A 19769-nucleotide genomic window follows, 5' to 3' on the forward strand; every position below is an offset into this window, starting at 1 on the left:
TCCCCCCACCCACCCAGCAAGAGTGCAACCCTCCCAGCACCGCTCTTACCCACTCCTCTTCATCCACGCCCTCAAAGGAGTCCTGCGGGAGGGGGTCATGTCGGTTCCCCAGCTTGGCCACCATGGCGCTGAGCAGCTGTACAGAATGGGTGTTAAGGGGGGCTTCTCCACCCCAAGGCAAAAGAGCCACCCCTTCCCCCAGTGTGAGAAGACCAAGGGGGGTAAAGACTCACCTCCTCTTTCTTCTGCTCGTCAGACTTCTCTTCCAGGTAGACGGAGGAGGGCAGGTATTTCCGGCTGGGGGCTTCCTTGGGCGCTTGGCTCACTGCATGGGGGAAGGCAGAAGCCCCTTGTTCTCATGCCCACTGAGCTCCTTCAGCCCTCCCTGCTCGGCCCCTCCTTCCCCCTCACCTGGGGCCATGTCCTTGGGCTGCAGGCTGACGGTTTGGTGCTGCTTGTTAGCGCCCTTCAGCCAGGCTGTGCCTGGCAGGGCAGGTTCCCACCACACCTGCGTGGCGGGGAAAAGGTCGTCCTGGAAGAATTCTTTCTATGGGAAGGAAATGACCAGTAGCTGGTGAGAGGCTGGACACAGAAGACACCTGGGAGCATCTCAGTGGCAATGCTGAACCTCTTGGACAGGAAGGGGTCTGAACTGGGTGACCAGGTATTAGATTGGGAGCCTCCAATGAAGGTCCCTCCCCTGAAGAAAGCTGCTGGGCAGCTGCAGGAGATAAGGGTGAGCCCTTCCATGGACAGGTCTGGCTACAGGTAAGTAAAAGACCCTGGAGGATGGGCAGTTTGCACCAAGGAAGGTCACATTCCCCATATGGGCCTTTTGGGGGGTTGGAGCAAATAAATGGACATATAAATAAAATGGGAAACAGAGGCATTCTGAGTGTGCGAGTGAACTGACTCATTCAAGTGGCAAACTGAAGCTGGTCAGTTGCAAGTGCTGCTTGACAGTGTGGATTGAAGGTTTGAGCAATGCACACAGACACATACCCACTGCAGACAAACACACACACACACACACACACACACACACACACACACACACACAGCTCAAAAAGCCAAGACCTGATGTTCTACCTTGACCCTGGGGACCCGAAAGGCCACCGGCTCAATGGAGGTCTGTCGGAGACGCAGTGCCCGGGCAATCTCGACCTCTTGCACGTCACATGCTGTCTTGGGCAGGAAGTGAAAGCCCTGGAGCAGACGAGGGGAGAGAGAGAGAGAGAGTTCCACGGGTTGTCCTGCAAGGAACAGCAGTTCCCCAACCAGCACCCCAGAGGTCTTGCAAAAGCTCGTCTTCTCTGCTGCTTGGATACTCTGGCCCTGGACAGCCACAAGAGGGCAGCCCCAAACCACTTAATGTGGATCAAAGGCCTGGGCAGAGAAAGAGGCCTCCAGATGGCCAGGTATGTCAACAGGGCAGCCCCAAAGTTCTTCGCCTCTGGGATGCCATTCCAGCTTCTGGCAGGGACCCCCACCCCCTGACTGCCAGCTTCAGTAAATTGCTGGGGGGGGGAGGGCAGGAGGGCAGCTTCTCCATTCTTTGCCTTCTGCAGCCTTTTCAAATGTCTCATGCAAGATTTTGGCCCTCACAGCGTCAAAAGAAGCCGAGTTCAGTGAAGACTCCAGCCTGACAGGATTTCTCAGTGTCCCAACCCTTTTTCTCCGAATCTCCGTCCCAGCAGGTGCCTCACCTTGTGGGGGTCGCAGGAGAGGAAGCTGTTGCACTCCAGGAAGAAGGGGGCCTCTGGGACCACCTCATAGACAAAGACCCTTGTGTCACCCTAAGCTCCCGGAAGAGAGAAGAGGTAGACTGAAGCTCCTGCCCAAGCCTTACAAGCCCGTCTGGCCAACCGGCGCCATGGGAAGACACAACCCAGCGAGGAGAAATGTGGGGGGAGGGGGGTGGAAGCTGGCTTCTTCTGCAGGGGAAACCGGGTTCCACACACCAGACGCCCAGCCTAGCTGGAGACAAAAGTTTGTTTTTGTGCCCCCTCCCGAAGCTACTGCAGAGTTGGTGCGGGATGGCCTGTTGTGCTCTCCTGGACATGCCTCCCAAGCCCTTTGCCTGCTGAGCGGCAGGAGCTCCCTTCCCTCTTGGCTCACTTTGCCTGTGAAGAAGGCCACACTGGTGTCCATGTCATAGAAAGGGATGAGGATGGAGGGAGAGACGTCCAGGCTGATGGTGGCCAGCGGTCCAGCGGCCAGGGCCTCAGCCTGGTGCAGGGAGAGCTGGCGTTCGCTGCGGCTGAGAGAGGAAGGGTGGGTAAGAGATGAGACGGGCCATGTTCTTGCAGGCAATCGGGAGATGGCAGAGGGGGAAGCCTCACCTGTCAAAGCCGGAGACCAGTAGATATTTGCCACCACAGACCCAGATAACACGGGCACCTCGACCCCCCTTAGGCCCTGGGCCATCCTGTTAGGGGGCAAGGGGGAGATGCTTCAGAAAGAGAATGTGCCACAGCTGCCCTCTTGGCCCATCCAGGATGCGTGTGGGCACTGCCCTCCAGAAGAGCCTGCCCGGACCCTGACCTGCAGGGGCTGGGCAGCCTGCCGAGGCTCATAAACTCGCACTTTGCCATCCTTGCTGGCGGTGGCCAGGCAGCATCCATCGGGGCTCCAGGCCAGGCTGAAGATCTGAAAGGAATAACAGGTCAACCCTCAAAGTGCGACTTCCGACGTTGCAGGGCAGGCTTGGGGGGAGGCATGCGGGCAAATGGCAAGGCCGGCGTGGCTTCTGCAATTGCAGAGGGCATAGGGGGGGGTGCACAGGTGAACAGCAAGGCCAGTGCAGCTCCTGGCATTGCAGGGGGCATGGGGAGGGGCGTGGCAGGTGAAAGGACATGGCATGTGGCTTGGGGCAGCCAAACTGCCTGTTAGGCGTCAGGCCAGAATGGCAATGCCAGGGCTCACCCAAACTGTGCGCCACTTCCATTCGTCTGCCACCCCCCCCCCCCATGCAATTGCAGAAGCCGTGCTGGCCTTGCCATTCACCTGTGCACCTTCCAAAGCCCCTGCAATGCCGGCCTTGGTCCTCCTCCCTTTCATTGGCATTGACTGAGTTGGAGACAGACTGGAGACTAACTGGAGCCGATGTCCCATTCCACTGCCAGGCTGAGGAACTTGATTGCTGGCTGTTCTGCAGATTACTTCCGGACATAACAAAGAACTTGGAGAGGCCATTGTGCTCCCTACCTGGTCAATGTGGCCGTGAAGTCCAAGCTCCTGCCTTCCCGTGCGCACATCCCAGATCCGGACACTCTTGTCATAGGAGGAGGAGGCCAGAATATCGGAGGCCAGAGGGTGGAACTTGACGGAGTAGATCTTCTCTGCGTGACCTGGCGTGAAAAGGGGAGAGGCTGCATTCAGAGCAGCGCTAGGCTCCCCTAGCCGATCTTGCCTCGGCCAGCCACAAGGAGAATGGGGCGGAGGGACAGGGGGTCCTGACCTCTCAAAACCACTTCTGGCTCCAGCAGCTGCTTCTGCAGCCCGGTTGGCTCAACCCGCCACAGCCGAATCTTGGTGTCTTCACCAGCTGCACCAGAGAGGGAAGGAAGGAAGAGCTGCAAAGACCATCGTGATGGGGTGCAGCCCTGTGGCAGGGCTCAGCCGGCCCAAAAGGCTGGGTGCACGGCCCAGGAGAGAGGCTCGCTGCAAGACCCCCTAGTCCCTACCGATGGCCAGGCGTTGCTCATCAAAGGGATCCCAGCAGAGATCCGAGACAGGTGCCCCATTCTGGATGGTGGGCATGGGGGTGTCAGGGAGTCGCCCTGGCTGCGAGAGCTGCAGGAGACAAGGAAGGAAGCCATTTGTTAACCCTCAGCCGGTCCTCCTTATCGTTCGCAAGACAGAGGAAGACACCCCACTGAACCCTGCCTTGGGGTGGGGATGGTGTTTCACCTCCAAAATGGCCACCTGTCCACCCGTGGCAAGCAGTGGGATGGCGATGTGATGCCGGTTGGCACAAAAGCCGTCACACTCCCCTGGTGTGGTGAGGCTCAAGCCTCGCAGGTTGGTGATGTGGGTGCTGCGAGGTAAGATGACACCCTCGATGTGCCTGAAGGCAGAACTCGGGCCTGAAGAGAAAGGCATGGGATGAGCGGGGCTGAGGGGCAGCTGCCTCGTGGATCTTCCTTGCGCCCCACAGAATCCACACCTCAACTTAGCACTCTAAGGCAGCGCGGGCATTCTTGGATGCTGAGGGGGCCGCCGGTGTCCCTGGTCCACAGAGCCTTACCCAGAATATTCTGCAGGGACCGCTGGCTTGGGCTGGAGGAAAAGCCGCTGGTGGCAGAGAGAGACGGGGCAGCACTGGAGGGAGATGTCAGACAGCTGCCAGGAGAGGACAGGCTGCTGTCCACCTGGCAAAAAGCAACACTGTGCATCAGCCGGTTGCAAGCGGGCTGGAGGCCAGTACACCGAGGAATGGAGGCAGGCCCAGATCATCCCTGCTCAGAGGAAGCTGGGACAAGTGCACCCTGGAAAGTGGGCAAAGCTACCAGGTGCTCTGTCAGCCACAGCCACTCACACTGATCTCCAGATCCTTGGCCTGATCCCCTGCCTCCATGTGGGTGGAGGGTGGGTGCCGGTTGTCTTGGTCGAGGTGAGGCAGGCAGGCAGAGAGGAAGCCGGGGCTGGGCCTGTGGGCAGGATCAAGGCTTACCGTCTCCACCTGAAGCAAGAAAGAGGGAAAGTTTACTACCTGCCCGAGGAGCCAAGGCCCAGGAGGGTGCTGCTATGGGGCAAGACATTGAGCATGGGTCAATGCTGGCCAGGACCAGAGCATTCTTTCCCTGGAGAAGGCCTCTGGGCAGGAGAGGCCATCAGTGGCCATGAGTCTTCCTTGGGGCAGGCCTGCGGCTTTGATGGCCCTCAGCTCAAGAAGCCACCACTAAGCCAAGCCCTTGTTGAGTCCAGGGTGGCTGGGGAAAATCTTGGGGGCCATCAACTGGGGAGAGCTCACCCCTCCTCCTTACCTGCGTGTTGTCCCCAGCCCACCAGGCCTGAGCAGATGCTGCCGGGACATTTCCAGGACAATCTGGAAACAAGTCTTTGTGAAACTCCTGTGTGGACTGCAAGACAGGCCGGGGTGAATAAGGCCCACCGGAGCCAGAGCCCCCACCTCCTCCCATGCGGGCAGCTTGGCTGGTTTACCTTTCTGGGCACTAGGTAGCTGATGGGCACAACGGCTGAGTCGCTCAGCTGCAAAACCTTCATCACTTCGCAGGCTGTGACATCCAGGGCCAGCCTGGGCAGCTGGGCCACCCCTTGGGTCCGTGTCTCCAGAAAGCACTGGTGAGCTGAGCAGAGCTGAGTGAGTGGGGAAGGGTGCCCCCACTCCTAGGGGCCCTGGGGAAGCAAGCTGGGGGGGGGGAAACTCACCTTCTGTCATGGCCAACTGGGCAGGCTGCACCTCATAACAGAAAAGCACCTTCTCTCCCTGGAAGAGAACGGCTGCCTCAGCCACTGCTGCAAGACCCACTCTTGCCTGCCCCCACATTCCCACAGGGTGGGGAGGCCTGCGATGAGCGGCCCCATGAGGCCAGCGGCACTTACCTTCCCTGCCAGGACAAGAAGGCCGGTGCTGGGATCAAAGAGCGGGATCAGAGGCCTGCGAGGGAAGAGGCCCCATTGGAGAGACGGCAAAAGAGCCCTGATCCAGATGCCCCCTGCTGCTCCCTCCCCAGAGGCAGAATCATCCAGCAACCCCTTGTCAGGGTGCCTGTTCCGCTCTTTGGATGTGCCCCCCAGGCCTCTGTGCTGCCGACGAGGCAAGTGGCAGCTGGGAGGGAGCATGCCCCTGTCTCCCCACACAGCGCTCGCTTCCTCCTCAGTGACGGCTTCTGGGTCATGCTCTGTGACCAGCAAGCCCCGCATCAGCCTCGTTCTCAAGGGCCCTGCCAGCAGCCAGTCTTCTCCCCTTGGTCTGCGACCCCCCTGGCGGCCGTGGGCAGGGAAAGGCCATTCTTTGGGCTCCTCTGGGGCAGCCGCAGCCACCTGAGAAGGGGCCGAAGCTCAGAAGAGCAAGCACAGCCGGCCCCGGCCCCTCCCCAAACAGGCCCAGCAGGTCTTTCAAGCCTCCTCCTTGGGGGTGACCAGCTGCCAGGGAATCCTGGCACGAGGCCTGGTGTGAGGCAGCCCTGGCACAGCAGCAGGTGCGGGAGACGGGCGTCCTTTGAGGTGGGCCTGTCCTGACCCACTGCCCGGTCTGTGGCGGCCACAAATCTTTCTCCCGGGGGGGGGGGTCAGCAGGCAACCCGAGCTGGTCCCCACCTGCCAGCCGATGGGTGGAAAGCCAGGCGAGTGGAGGGTCTCAGACACCAGACTAGGGCTGGGGGGGGGACCCGAGTTTTAATCCCGCTGTAGGCACCGAGGTCAGCCAGGGGATTTTTCATACTGGCAGGGAAACTGCTGCAAGCTCCCTCCCTCCCTTCCCCCGCGATCCTCGGCAGGGGCAGGTCCAGCCCCCCGCAGGCCGGCCAGTAGGAGGGACCGGGGATCTGCTCGGGGCAAAGGGCAGCGCGGCTGCTTGGCCAGGGCCCGACCGCGGGGTCCCCGGAAGCCCCAGCGACGCGCGACCCCCATCCCGGGGCAGCCGGCTCCAGCGGCGAGCAGGAGGCGCGGGAGGGGGGGTGCGGCGAGGAGGCGGTCGGCTCCTCCTCCCGGGCTCCCCAGCCAATCGGGGCCCGCCGCCCCTCCGCGGCTCCGGGCGCTGAAACCCGAGTCAGCAGAGTCGAGGCCAGCCTGGCCGGGAGGGAGGGAGGGAGCCGCCAGGCGCCACCGCTTCCCGGAGCCGGCGATGGAGCGGGCGCCGCAGCAGCCCCGACGCGCCGCGCGCTAGCAGCACCCCGGCTCTGCCTCGAGGAGCCCGGTCGGTAAGTGCTTCGAGCCGTCGCCCGGACAGCGCCTCGGTTCGCGGGGATCGGAGCAGCTCCGTAGGGCTGCTGCGGAGGAAACGGTAGAGCGACGAAGGGCGCTCGAGGTGCACGAACGCTTCCGCCTCCTCGCCCCCTTCCCAGCCCCCGTGATTTGAGGCACTCCGCCTGTGATCACCGAGCTCCCCTGGGATGACCCCGGACTCCAGGCCGGAGCTGGTCACCCGGGCAGACGGGGGTGGGAGATCGCTGAATTCGCTCCCCTTTCTGGAGGACTGTCTGCAAATGGCTCAGCCATGGGCAACTCTGAACCTGTGCAAAGTAGTCTTCCAGGCAGGGGCCGGTAGATGCCAGCCAGTTCAAGAGCCTCCGTGGCCCACTGGAGTGGGGTTCTAGCCTCCTCTGCCCTGCTCTGGGTGCCGTCCCAAAGTGGCCCTCAGGAGCGAGGGGGATCCCTTCCCCACTTGGTGAATACCCACACAAAGACCCTGAAGCAGCAGAGCGCAAGCCGGCCTGAGTGGGAGAGCAGAGGAGACCAGTCTCCCCCACTTCTTGCCAAGGCAAACTGGTGGGATCTTGGCTCTCCCCACATGATCCCCCCTTAGCAAGAGGAAAGTGAAGCTGTTGGGCGGTTCCCTCCTCCTCCTCCACCCTGGTTTGGCCAGGCAGTCTTGCCTTCAGCTGCCCCCCTTTCACCCCGTCTCTCTTGGATTGCCCCCCAGATCTCTGCTCAGGAACTTGGCTGGGCATCTAGCCAGGAAGGGTGCCTGAGTTTGGGGCTGCCAGCCGTGGGCCCCACAGTGTGTGTCCCTTCTGTGTCACCTCCCCTCTTGGTCTTCAGGGCAACAAAATCAGGGCTGGGGAGGCACCTGGACCACTGCAAGGCCCCCCTCTGCTCTCTCCCCTCCTCAAAGCATTGCCAAGAGCCGATACAGACTGGACTGGGCTGGGTGGAGGGGCATCGGAGAGCTGCTGGACCTCCAGGGCTGCTACTCAGGTAGAGGAAGCGGCCTGTGGCCCTGTGCCCAAGGAGGATGGGGGGGGAGGGAGGGGATTCTCAGAAGCAGCTTCAGCTTAGCAAAGGCCTCCTGACTGTTTGAGTGGACCCAGCCCAACGGGGATCATCCCTTGAGCCCCTCCTAGGGCGGTGGGGAGCTGCTCCTTCTCAGTAGGAATAGAGTACAGGTCCTGCCTGCTAGACCAGCCAGACAGAAGACCAGTTTCCTGTTTCTGGCAGGGGTGTGTGTGTGTGTGTCAGGAATTTTAGGAAGGGTGCTGGAGGAGTACCTATCTCCTTGAGCGGCCTATGCTCACAGAGATTCAAGGAAGCAGTTTGCAAGCCGGGAATCTGCACCCTTGAGAGGGTACAATCAGCAGCTAAACTGCACTTCTGTAGTAACCTGGTTCCAAGACTGCATACAGTTGGGGTTCAACAAGGGTGCGTAATGCTGTGATTTCTCATGACTAAGCAGTCAAATTGGCCCCAGAGTAAGACTAATCCGGAGGACGCCCAGCTGGGAACACCCACACGCAGGGCTTGGGGGAGCAGGGGAACCTCTGGCCAACATGTAGGCTGGGCTCAGGGGCATCAGCTCATCTCTCACTTGGCCAGCTGCCTCAGCCCAGGATCCAACCAGAAAAAACAGCCCTCGCCAGCCAGCCAGTCTCTGCCATTCTGCTCGCGCAATGGAATTCTCTTTCGGAGCCCGAGGGATGGTCTTGAGGGCAGGAGGGTGTGGTGGGCAGGCAGCCTCCTATGCACTCCAGATGAGGGCCTGAACCCTGCTTGCTGGCTCCCTCCCTCCCTCCCTCCCCAGCACCTGAGGGGAGCTGGAGAAGCGCGGGCAGGAGGGGGGCAGGAATGCAGTGGATGGAAAGGCAAGAGACTGCCAAGCCCTTCAACGGAGGAGGAAGGGAAACAGAGTGGAGGGAAAGCTGGAAATTAATTTTGCAGGGAAGGGGGCAGAGTACTTCTGCTGGGCAGTTGACTCCTGTTTGACCCCTAGCCCCCCAAGTGAGGGGGGCAACATTTCCCACAGCCCTGGGTAGCTCAGCCCAGGCAAGTGTCTTGCCATGTGGGGTAAAGTCTGCATTTTCTGGCCATCTTGGGAGGGGCACGGATGTCGGGGCTCTCCCCACAGCCCACTTCCTGATCTGGCTCCTGCCTCGAGCAGGAGGGCCGGCCTGGACAATGCAGCCTTGTGAGAAGGTGCCCCAGTCCCAGGCCTGCAGGACGCACCAAGCTGGGCAGAGCTGGGCACGGCCCCTCCGGACAGAGGCTTCTTCTGTGCCACTCATCACGAAAAACTCCAGCCACACTGCGGGGGGCGGGTTCTCACCCCCCCTCCCATTTGCAAGGAACGCCACCCCAAAGTCCTGATCCCCAAATCCAAGCCAAGCGAGAGGTGCTGCCCACCCTCACTGCCCCACAGCTGCTGCCCAACCTGCCCAACTTCCTTGCAACCTCCTCCTCCTCCTCCTCCTCCTGGCCACGGGAATGCGGGTTAGGCAGCTCCTCCCCGGCCTAATTAGGGGTTATGTCTGTGTAAGGCTGAGGACAGCCTGCCGCCCAAAGGCCCAGGGCCCTGCCCAAGCGCAGGTGGGGCACTGCACCCTCTTCCCACAGGACCTCAGAAGACAGAGCTGCCCACTCCGTGCAGGGCCAAGCTGGGGGCTCATTCCCTGGCTCGCCCCCCCCCATGGCTCTGAAGGGAAGAGGGGGTGCTTGGGGTGCCCAAAGCTGAGTAGCAGCCCAGGGGATTCCATGCCCAACTTGGCTGGAGAAGGCAGGGTACAGAAGCAAGACGGGGGAGGGCTTATCCAAGAGAGGGGTCTCTCCCCTTGCCACCAGTGTGGGCGCAGCCTCTGCCTGGCCAGGGAGGAGGAGGAGGAGGAGCCCAGTCTTTGGGAGACCAGTCTTTCAGTTTCCAGCCAGTCTTCCTGCTCCAGGCTCCGGACAGGATCCCTCCTCCCTCCCTCCCTCCCTCCCTCCCGCTGCTCCTCATCTGAAGGGTCCAGGATTATGCATTACCCCCCTCCAGAGCGTTCCCAACCCAGCAAACTCACGGCCCTCCCCCTCCTCCTCCAGCTGCACATTCCAGAGTTGATCACCTGGTGAGCAACAGCGTTTCTAAGAGAGCCCGAGCCAAACTTAATCATCTCACTTATTAAATGAGGCGACAGAGGAGCTGCCTGTGATTGCATGCCGGCTGGGGGGGGGCACACCTGAGCCGGCTAGGATCTGTCTTGCCTTCTCCAAGCCAGGCTGCCCATCCTTGCCAAGAATGCCAGGGGGAGCGCTTTGCCCTCCCCAGCGCTTGGAAAGGGATGGGCAGAGCCACAATTCTGATGTCGGCATAGGAGAGACCCTCCTTTGCTGGCTTTCCATGAAATCACAATGAAAATCACATACTGCCCCCCCCAGCCTTGGAGGCATCTGTGGAGCAGCAGCCAAGTTAGACGGGATGCCCCAAAGTGGCGGTGCATGCCAGCTACAGGCAAATGAGGGGGCTGGCAGGGCAAGAACACTCCTCAGCCCCAAAAGAAAACTCTGCCCTGGCAGCCCTATGTCCTCCCAATAAGCCAGGGTCTCTTCTGCAAATGGCCAGCCCCCTCCTCTTTGTTCTCTGGTGCCTCCCCTCCCCCCCATCCCCTGAGAAGGTGCCACCTGTCTGTCTCCATAGACAAACCACGATGGGGGGGGTGTAGGGTAAAAGCCAGGTTTGCCTCCCAGGAAAGTCCTGGTGTCAGGCAAATACCCAGAAGGACTTGCAGCATTAGGAGAAAAGCTTGGGCAGGGCTGGCCCACAGTGACTTTTTCGAAACGCCCTCAAAGTCAAAAGTGACCCACCACCTCTGCTTTTCTCTCTGCAGAAGCTCCACCATGAGGCTGCCCCTGATCTGGGCACTGCTGCTTTTCCCAGCTGGAAGCCTTGCCCAGGGCTGCCCAGCTGACTGCCAGTGCAACCAGCCCCAGACCGTCTTCTGCATCGCCAGGAGGAGCCCTGCTGTCCCGCAGGGTTTGCCACTAGACACGGCCCACCTGTACATGTTTGAGAGTGGCCTCCGCTCACTGAGTGAGGACAGCTTTGCAGGGCTGCCCGCTCTGCGGCTCTTGGACCTCTCCCAGAACCTAATATCTAGCCTGCCACGCAACGTCTTCCAGCCACTGCCAGGACTCCACAATCTCGACCTGTCTTCCAACCAGCTGCAAGAGGTCACCAATGAGAGCTTCCACGGACTGCGCCTGCTGGAGCGGCTCTACCTGGACTGCAATCAGCTCCAGATCATTCACCCAGCTGCCTTTGACTCGCTGGAAAACCTCCTGGAACTGAAGCTCCAGGACAACCAACTGCAGACAGTGCCACCGCTCAACTTGCCCACCCTCTTGCTGCTGGACATCAGCCGGAACAAGATCACGGCCCTCGAGACAGGCTCCTTCCACGTCCGGAGCCTCGAGTCCCTGAAGATGGCTGGTCTGGGCCTGGGCAGTGTGGATGAGGAGCTCCTGCAGAGCCTGCGTAACCTCCATGAACTGGATGTCTCGGACAACCTGCTGGCCAGGGTGCCCGGGGTCCTGAGCCAGCTGCCTGGACTAACCAAGCTCAGCCTGGCAGGGAACGGCCTGATCTCGCAGCTACGGACAGAGGACTTCCAGCAGCTCCAGCAACTCCAGGAACTGGATATCAGCAACCTCAGCCTCAACAGCCTCCCCTGGGACTTCTTTGCCTCCTTCCCCAGGCTCAGGGCAGTCACAGCAGCGGAGAACCCTTTCAACTGTCTCTGCCACATGAGCTGGATCGTCAGTTGGGTGAGGCTCAGCAAAGCCTCACTCCGGAGGCCAGAAGAGACCCGCTGCCACTTCCCCCCAAAAAATGCAGGCCGACTGCTCCGGCAGATGGAGTACGCAGACTTTGGCTGCCCGACTACCACCAGCAGCACCAGCACCCTACGAGCAACCAGCCCCAAACTCACCAGCCCCCTTCCCAGCAGCAGGCCCCTTCCCCCAGAGGCCAGCCCTGCCGGCCCCACCAGCAGCGATGGCGGCCTCACGCCCTCTGCCTCCCTCACCCCGGAGGGCCAGCCGAGCCCCGAGGCCCGGCTCTGCCCACCGCATACCTGCCTTAATGGGGGCCTGTGCCAGCCAGGCCCCAACCATCCCCCGGAGTGCCTCTGCCCCCTGGGCTTCACTGGCCTGTACTGTGAGGTGGTCAGGGAGCAGGTGACCTCTCCACCAGAGCCCACTCAGGCCAAGCAAATAGCCATCAAGCATGTGGGGAGCACTTCCGTCAAAGTGGGCCTGCAGAACTACATTCGCTCCAAGACTCAGCTCAAGGGGATCCGCCTGACCTACTGGAGTCTCTCGGGGCCAGACAAGCGGCCCATCACCCTCAGCCTGCCAGCCGCCTTGCCTGAATACACAGTGCGGGCCCTGAAGCCCAACTCCTCATATCACATCTGCGTTGGGGCCCTGGGTGACAAGACCGCACAGGAGGAGTTCTGCGTAGAGGCCCACACACTGCACCCGAGCCACCAACAGCACGCCCCCGTCTCCCAGAGCAAAGGCCCTGACCTGCCCATAGTGGTGGCACCTTCTGTAGCAGCTGTGCTGCTCCTGCTGGGAGTGGCGGCCGCCGGCTTCTACTATGTGCGACAGCACAGACGGCAGAGGAAGGCCCAGGCTGCCCCCGGGGCCCCCAGCTCCGGTCCGTTGGAACTGGAGGGGGTGGCGATGTGTGGTGAGAAGGGGGAGCTGGTCACGCAAAATCCCAGGACTGTGGCGCCCCTCAGCCTGGAGTGTGAGGTGCCTCTCATGCACCCCCATTTCACAGGCACTGCTACCCCACAGGCCCTGGGGCCTTCCTACTTTTAGGGCCACTGAAGGGCCCTGGCCCAGCAGTGGCCCCGAGTCTGGCAAAGCATCTCATTGGTGCTGAAAGTGAGGGTGTGGGTGGCTGCCTTGGTGCCAGTCTGGACAGTGCCCAGGGAGAGGCCAGAGAGTGGCACAGAAAGAGGCCTCTTCCTACAGCAAGAGGACCCCATGTGCCGGCACCCGAGTCCTCTGCCGAGGGCAGCCACAGCCCTGCAGACCTTTGCGGGCAGCTGTAAAAAAAACCTACATGAAGGAGCAGAGCCTCTTCCGTTAGCTGAGGAGGAGGAGGAGGGTCAGAAACCAAATCCTCCAGGCACCCCCAGTGGCCCCCAAGGGCTCAACACTGAACTCTTATTTGTCACTAGTTCCTTTCCCCCCGCGCAGTCACTTTCCTCACAGACTGATATGTTTTGTAAAATCAGATGATAAATGCTTTTATACAAAAATAAGAGTTTTGTACAGGCTAAAAATGCTTTTATAGAAAAATATGAGTGTGACCAAGAGAGCTTTGTTCACAGGCTGCGCTTGCAAAAAAGGCATGGAATGCAAACACACAGCGCCCATTACTCACTGCAGGTGAAGAATACAGAATGTGCTGGGATGGGAGAGTATGGAAGATCCCCCCCCCCCCACTGAACCTATCCATTTTGATCCTGTCCGCCCCCTACTCAACACACCAAGGCATCTGCTTGTAATGCCAGCCCTGCTGAGCTGCAGCCCTGGGGACCAAAGGACTTCCATGGGGTCACATCTTCCCCAAGTAGCTGGAAGGAGACACCTAGAAGTCAGTTGCACCTCAGGCGAGGCAGGCCAATTAGGCCTTGAGGGAGGCAACCTCTGGCCCCTCCTTGTCCTCAGAAGCAGGTTCTTCTGGGTAGAAGCAGTTCAGACTTAACGTTTGGATCAGACCAGGGGTTGGATTCACAGAATGCATTAAGCCAGGCAGGGGGCACCTAACTAGGACTGATCCAGTCTTGCACGTTTCCATTGTTGGCAGAGCAGGGCCACGGTCTGTATCCACAGGAACAGATCCACGCCTGAGTCAAGGAACCACGTTCAGCACCACCAAAAATGGGTTGAAAATTAGGCGCAGCCTTGGCTAACCACACAGAGCTCGGCAGGCATAGTCAGGTGGTGCTTTGAACCCTGACGGGAAGAGAGAGAGACACACACAGATTCTTGGGCTGACCTCTGTCCAGCAAGACAGAGCAAGAGTGAGGGGGCCAACTGGCTCCAGGCCTGGCTGAAGCCCTTCAGCCCGACGTGCACCAGTGAAAATGCCCCTGGAGCAGGCAAGGGCGGGGGGCCAGCCCTACCATTTCCAGAGGATGCCCACTCCTAGAGGAGGAGGAGCCACCTCTTAAAGCAGGCCCCCTCACCGCACCCCAACTCCAGCCCGGCAAGGCCGCTATGGCCTCGTACCGGCAGTCCCCCCTTTGGCAGTGTCAGCCGTAGTTCTGCTCCGGCCAAGCCTGAGTAGTGTTTACACAGCTGCCTCTGCCTGGCCGGCCTTTGGTCCAGCCAGCTTCTCTCACCTCCCAAGCCTGCCGCTGCGGCTACTGGATCAGGCAGGCACTGCGTGGATCGCATTAATTCAGGCAGAGCTGCAACACAGCTCTTTCCTCAAGGCTGCAGGAGACGAGGGCGGGGATGGGACACGGCACTTGGGAAAGCTGAATGTCTGGCCCAACGACCAGACCCAAACTAGCTAAATCATGGTTGCTGGTTTGGAGCTCTAGGTGATGCATGAATGCACACAATTAGGTTCAGTTGATAAATCATTCATAAACGGCTCTTGTGCTGGGGAACCCAGGCTGTGAGCAGCACAGCCAAAACCACATTCCCCTCCCTTTATCCTCTGAAGGGCCCCCTGCTTTGGCCCCCAAGAAGCGACCCTCCTAGGGCGCCTGTGCAGGGTGACCGGGCTCATAGTCTACCACCTCCCCTGCACTCCAGGCAGATTCTCTCCAGGCGCTGCTGGGTGGTCAGATCAAAAGAGCCTCTGGAGGAGGGGAGCAGTTGAAGCCCGTCTGCTCACCATGCAGATCTGACCCTTAGAGCCCATAGAAAGCAGACCTCCCCCCATGGAGCCAAAGAGGTCCTGCTGCTCCAAAGCAGCTCCCTGCAGGGGTCCTGAAGAGGTCAGAGGCCTGATCGACTGACCGAGGCTTTCCCAGAGTTCAACCATCCATTCGTTGGCATGACAAGGCACCCAGTCTCATGCCAGCAATGGTGTGTCAGAGGGCAGCTAATTCAAAAAAGGGGGGGTGCACCAAAGCTGGACTGCCCTGGGGCGGTAAGCAGCTGGCCAGCCCTCGGGGGTCAGGGAAGCCAGAGGGCCCCCAGGAGTCGGCCCCCAGGGAAGCTGGAGAAGGTGGGCGGCACTGAGGAAGCTCCTCACAGGGACTAGCTGACCCACTGAATGGGCCCTTTGTCATCCTCAGCAGACTGTTCAAATTAACATCTCGGATTCCTGCAAAAACTGCTGCTGAGCAAATATTTTCCTTGTGAGCCACGTGGATTTTCCAACCGCAGCCGAGAGGAGAAATGAGGAGGGGGGGAGGCAGGCAGCAGCCCTATGGCCAAGCCAAGCCAGTCCCACCCAGGGGTCCTGGCCAGCTCCTCTGGGCTTGGCCCGCCAGCCGCTTGAGTCACCCAGGGAGGGAAAAGGGCTGACTCTGCGGCCTCCAAGGAGCCGGGCAGAGCCCCTCCCCGCTGTAGGGCTTGGCAGCAGAGGCTTCTGCCAGCCCCTCAGTGCCCCTGCTGGGGGAGGGGGTAAAAACACCCTTCCAAAGTGCTCCCTGGAAACATTGCCAGCTGTAGCCATGGGACCAGGCCTGGCCGAAGGGGGTGCCAGCTGCTCATTCCTTGAGGTGACTCAGATACGAGGAGGGAAGTGGGTGGAGAGACCCTCTTGGATGGCCGGGGCACAGGGCCTGCTCAGACAGTCCATGTTGGTGATGAGCTTCCTAGAGGGGTTGCCAACTGCAGCCCCCAATCAGGTGAGGCTCAGCTCCAGTTTAGCCTCCCCAGCCAGGGCCAGATCTATGAGATGAGGCAGCCGGGGAGGGGGGGGGTTGGCTCTAGCCCATCACCCCAGCCCTGGAGTTTGTCCACCCACCTCTAATGCTGCCAGAAAGCAGCCCATTCTCGTCACCTTGAAGGAAAGACGGGGGCATCAGCTGGTGGGTGGGAGCAGCTCCACCAGGCTAGTTGGGCAGCCTGGCAGGCAGGCTTTTTTGCCTGGAAACCCAGAAGGGCCTCTGGAGGCCCCAGAGACCACAGGCCGGCTGCCCCCAAGCAAGCTGACCTGGAGAAGTTCTGCAAAATCCAGGGGGCAGGGCAGGCAGAGGGGAGCCAGGGATGGAGCAAGGCCCCATGCTTCAGTGTGGCAAAGGGAGGCTGCTCTGACATGCCCAGCAGCCCTTCCTGGCACAACCTGCACTGAGTTCCCAGGTCTCCTGAGCAACCGGGCCTGCTTCCCCCAGTGCCCCCTGCAGAGCTAATATGCCCTTCTCTGAAGCTTCCTCCATTCCCAGAGTTGCCCTGGGAACTGGACAGCAGGGAGCTGGCGCTGAAGGGCTGAGGACCCAGCAGCCCCTGCCACAGAGAGACTTGGTGGGCAGAAGAGGGGTAGCTCCCTGCCGCTGGTTGTCCTTGGCCGGAGAGCAGCAGTCAACTCCTCTCTGCAGCCAAGCAGCAAAGAAGTTGCCAAAAAAGCAGGCCCAGCTCAATTCCCCACTTGGGGGGGGGGGAGGACAGAAGAAGAGAAGCCTGGCCCAACCATCCATCCGTTTCCAGAGGGGTCAGGAAGGGAGGCGCACAGCTCCCCAGCTCAGTAGCCTTCCAGAAACAGCCCCATTGCTGCTTTCTTCCCACACACAGCCGCCCCTCGCCTGCCATTGTCAGAATCAGCCCCTGGTATCCCTCGGTTATCAGTTCGATGGCAACAGGACGGCAGCCTTGCAAAACCTGCCACAGTGGCAGCACCACACATTTTTTGCAGAGTTACTGGTGGTAGCCAAAAGAAGCCCTTCCCTTCCTTCATGCTTGAAGCCGGCTCCTTGGACGGTCCAAGGAGGTCAGAGCTTAAGCGGTGCCTCCCCCGCCCGAGTCGTTAGAAGGATCTCAGCCCAGCCCAGAAGGCCGCCCCAGGAGGGATTGAAGCCCCAGGAGGGACTGATGCGCCCTGATAAAGCCCCGTGGAGACCCCGAAGGTCTGGGGAAAGGCAAAAGTTGACCCTGGTGAGCTGGAAGTATCCAGAAGGTGGCCAGAAGGGATTATTTGGGGAATGGCGGTTGCAAAGTCCATATTCCAACTCTAGCCAGCTGCTTGAAGTGAGACCCCCCTGCACCCTCCTCCCCCAGCCCTGGGGCCTTCCACTGTGCCCAGCGGCCTCTGGGCCAGTCCAGCTGAACGCCTGCCTGACCCATCCCTGCCTCTCTCCCCCCTTTTGGCTTCTGCACCCCTAATGCTGGGAGTTGCCGCGCCCCCTTACCTGGGAGAGGCGTCCAGCGTGACAGAGGCCAGGGAGCTGCTCAACCTGCGGCTGTCCCAGAGGCAGACTTCCCGTTCCATCATCTGGAAGGGAGGCAAGGCTGAGGGGCTGCCTCAGAGGGACCCCAGAACCCTTGCAGGATGGGGTGGGGAGACGTCCTCTCAGGAGGGTGCAGAGCAAGGGCTCCCAGCCTGCCGGAAAGGATTTGCCACACCCCCACCCAAGCCCCCCAGCAGAGGCAGAGAGAATCCCCACCTGGTTGGAGCCCACGGAGAGGAAGAAGCCTTCTGCGTTCACCCAGAGCAGCCGGGCCTCCTTGCCGCCCGTGTGCGCCAGGACAGTCTGGGGGGAGAAGATGAAGGGCTGGGGGGCGGCTACCTTCCAGATTCCTACTAGGAAGGTGACACCACCCCCAACTGGGAGAGGCAGAGGAGACCCTTGGGATGGGACATCCCCCCAAGTGAGTCCCTTCAAATTGGTGCCTCCAACCAGTCTGAACTCAGGGAGGGCACCAGTCTGGGGCAGTGCCCCCAAAGGCTCCTGACTCCTTGGGCTGGCATTGCATTGTGGCTCTTCCAGACTGCTGGATCTTGGGCAGAATTTGTGTGAAAGGAAGTGGGCATGGGGGTGCCTCCTTAGTGGTCAGCTGCAACTCTTAGTTGCTGAGGTGACCTTGGTCTGATGTTCCCAGCCCAAAGACGTTGCGTGGCCAGAGGGCTGCAGGGAACACCCTTCATCTGCACAGCCCACTGGGGGACATAAAGAGGACCTTGGCCTCAGATGGTTGGAGGGTCGGTCAGGTTCTGCCCAGATTAAGGACTGCGATGCACTCGGGGGGGGGGGAGCACCTGCTTTCGAGCCCATAGGAGATTTGTGGGGTGCTCTGCTGACAGCTGGGAGGTTGAGGTTTGGGGACAAACTGCACGCAGGAGGCAAGAGCAGCATTTTGGGGGCCCTGTCTAGGCGGAGGAAGGCCCAGGCGGCCACTGCTGATCTGAGCAGAGCCCTTTGGGGTGCCAATGCTTGAAAAGGGCAGCCTCTTCTCTCCCAGCTGCAGGGATCACAATCTGTCCTTTGGGGCCACCAGCCCAGCTGTGCCCTCCAACTCCCTCCTTTCCAGCCCCTGTCCTTCCTGGCTAAAGCTAGTGGAGGAAAGGTGCCACCCTCATTTGCTGGGGGCAGACCCAGGACCTAGCCCTAGACCAGACCTTTCACGCAGGCCATGCTGGCAGGGGCAGAGGCTCCAGACGCCCTCTCGGAGGATCGAAAGGCTGCTGTCAAGGTGGCACACTGCCCATGGCCCAGTACAGCCACGTCAGACCCTCCTACCCAGGAAGAACAGACAGGCAGACTCTCCCCATCTATCCCACCGCCCTCAACCACGGAGCAAAGCAGGAGGGAGGAAGCAGACATTCCGCTGCTTGGAAGAAGCAGAGCCTTCCCCCCCTCCGTTTCTGCCCCCTTCCGCCCCCGCTGCTCTCCTGCACTGACTGAACCCTCCCCCAGGAAAGCTCTGAGACTGACAGCAGAGATGACGCAGGCAAGTCCCTCCATTTCATGGGGAAACAGGCGGGAAGTGGTAACTTCCAGACAAAAGGAAGGCAGCCACGTCAGCACGGTAGGGAGAGGGGGAGCAGCCCCTCCAACCTGCCTCCTGAAGAAAATCATCGGCTGCTCGACTCACAGCTAGCCTGGAGCTCAGCGGTTTGTGACTCCCGGCCAGCAACGCCTTCTGGTCGGCCACAGCTTCCTCTGACTTCAGCCCCCTCCCCCCCCCATGCTGCTTAGCCAACTCAGGGGAGCCTCCTCCCTCTCAACTCGCAGCAGCCTGAAGCCCAAAGCTCAAGACACCCCCGTGCCTCTTGGCTACAGAGCCTCCAGTGACCCCTTCTTCCCCTGGGGCTCCTGCCAGAGCAGCCCTGCTCACAGAAGGGTCCCTGGGCATGCAGGAGGAGGGTGGAGGGGAGCAATGACCTCCGAGCAGAGCAGAGCTCCAGCCATCTCCTCTGTTGTGGCTTCTCTGCCCCTGTGCCACTTTCCCAGATGTGCAGCGTTTGTGTGTGTGTGTGAGGATGCACCGGGAGGGGAGTCTCTGACGCTCCTCTGTCCAGCGCAGAGTGGTGCTGTAAATAGGGTCCCTGAATGCAGGCTGGCTCATTCCTGGCTTCCCACGGCCTCCTTGAGAATTCAGAATCAGGAAGAGTCTGCCTGCAAGGCTACAAAGGGGGCCCCAGTTGGACCTCAGGGGGTGCTTGTGTGCTCCCATTTCCAAGCAGTCCCATTCCCAGCTCTGGGAAGCAGCCCCCACGCCTTCCTCTTGCAACCCGGGAGCTGAGCCCAGACCTCCAGGACATGGGTTCCCCTTGGCACCCATTTATCCGTGGAGCTGCTTCACAGACCAGCCTTCCCACTTCCTCCTCCTGAGAATGACCAGGTGGGTCTCTGTGCATGAGGTGGGCCTGGATGGCATCAGCTGTGTGGAGCTTGTCCCAGGTGGGCCCTCTGCCCTCC

At 60.6% G+C, this 19769-nt stretch overlaps 1 protein-coding gene across 1 annotated transcript in view; it reads right to left on the reverse strand.

Moving 5' to 3' along the window:
* LOC107283977 (coronin-7) overlaps positions 1-19769 on the reverse strand; it is a 28743-nt gene that overhangs the window by 2688 nt on the left and 6286 nt on the right. The window contains exons 8-27 of the mRNA XM_015811969.2: positions 17514-17600; positions 17259-17341; positions 5569-5623; positions 5395-5452; positions 5167-5312; positions 4989-5084; positions 4541-4684; positions 4250-4373; positions 3913-4088; positions 3687-3795; positions 3461-3547; positions 3208-3350; positions 2545-2649; positions 2343-2428; positions 2119-2260; positions 1707-1796; positions 1090-1206; positions 412-547; positions 234-325; positions 50-136 (exon numbers count right to left, since the gene is read on the reverse strand). Coding sequence (XP_015667455.2) covers positions 50-136; positions 234-325; positions 412-547; positions 1090-1206; positions 1707-1796; positions 2119-2260; positions 2343-2428; positions 2545-2649; positions 3208-3350; positions 3461-3547; positions 3687-3795; positions 3913-4088; positions 4250-4373; positions 4541-4684; positions 4989-5084; positions 5167-5312; positions 5395-5452; positions 5569-5623; positions 17259-17341; positions 17514-17600 — 2163 coding nt within the window. The remainder of the gene's footprint in view (positions 1-49; positions 137-233; positions 326-411; positions 548-1089; positions 1207-1706; positions 1797-2118; positions 2261-2342; positions 2429-2544; positions 2650-3207; positions 3351-3460; positions 3548-3686; positions 3796-3912; positions 4089-4249; positions 4374-4540; positions 4685-4988; positions 5085-5166; positions 5313-5394; positions 5453-5568; positions 5624-17258; positions 17342-17513; positions 17601-19769) is intronic.

This window comes from Protobothrops mucrosquamatus, unplaced genomic scaffold (assembly GCF_001527695.2).
Source record: "Protobothrops mucrosquamatus isolate PMUCROS unplaced genomic scaffold, P.Mucros_1.0 scaffold60, whole genome shotgun sequence".
NCBI classification, from domain to species: Eukaryota; Metazoa; Chordata; class Lepidosauria; order Squamata; family Viperidae; genus Protobothrops; species Protobothrops mucrosquamatus.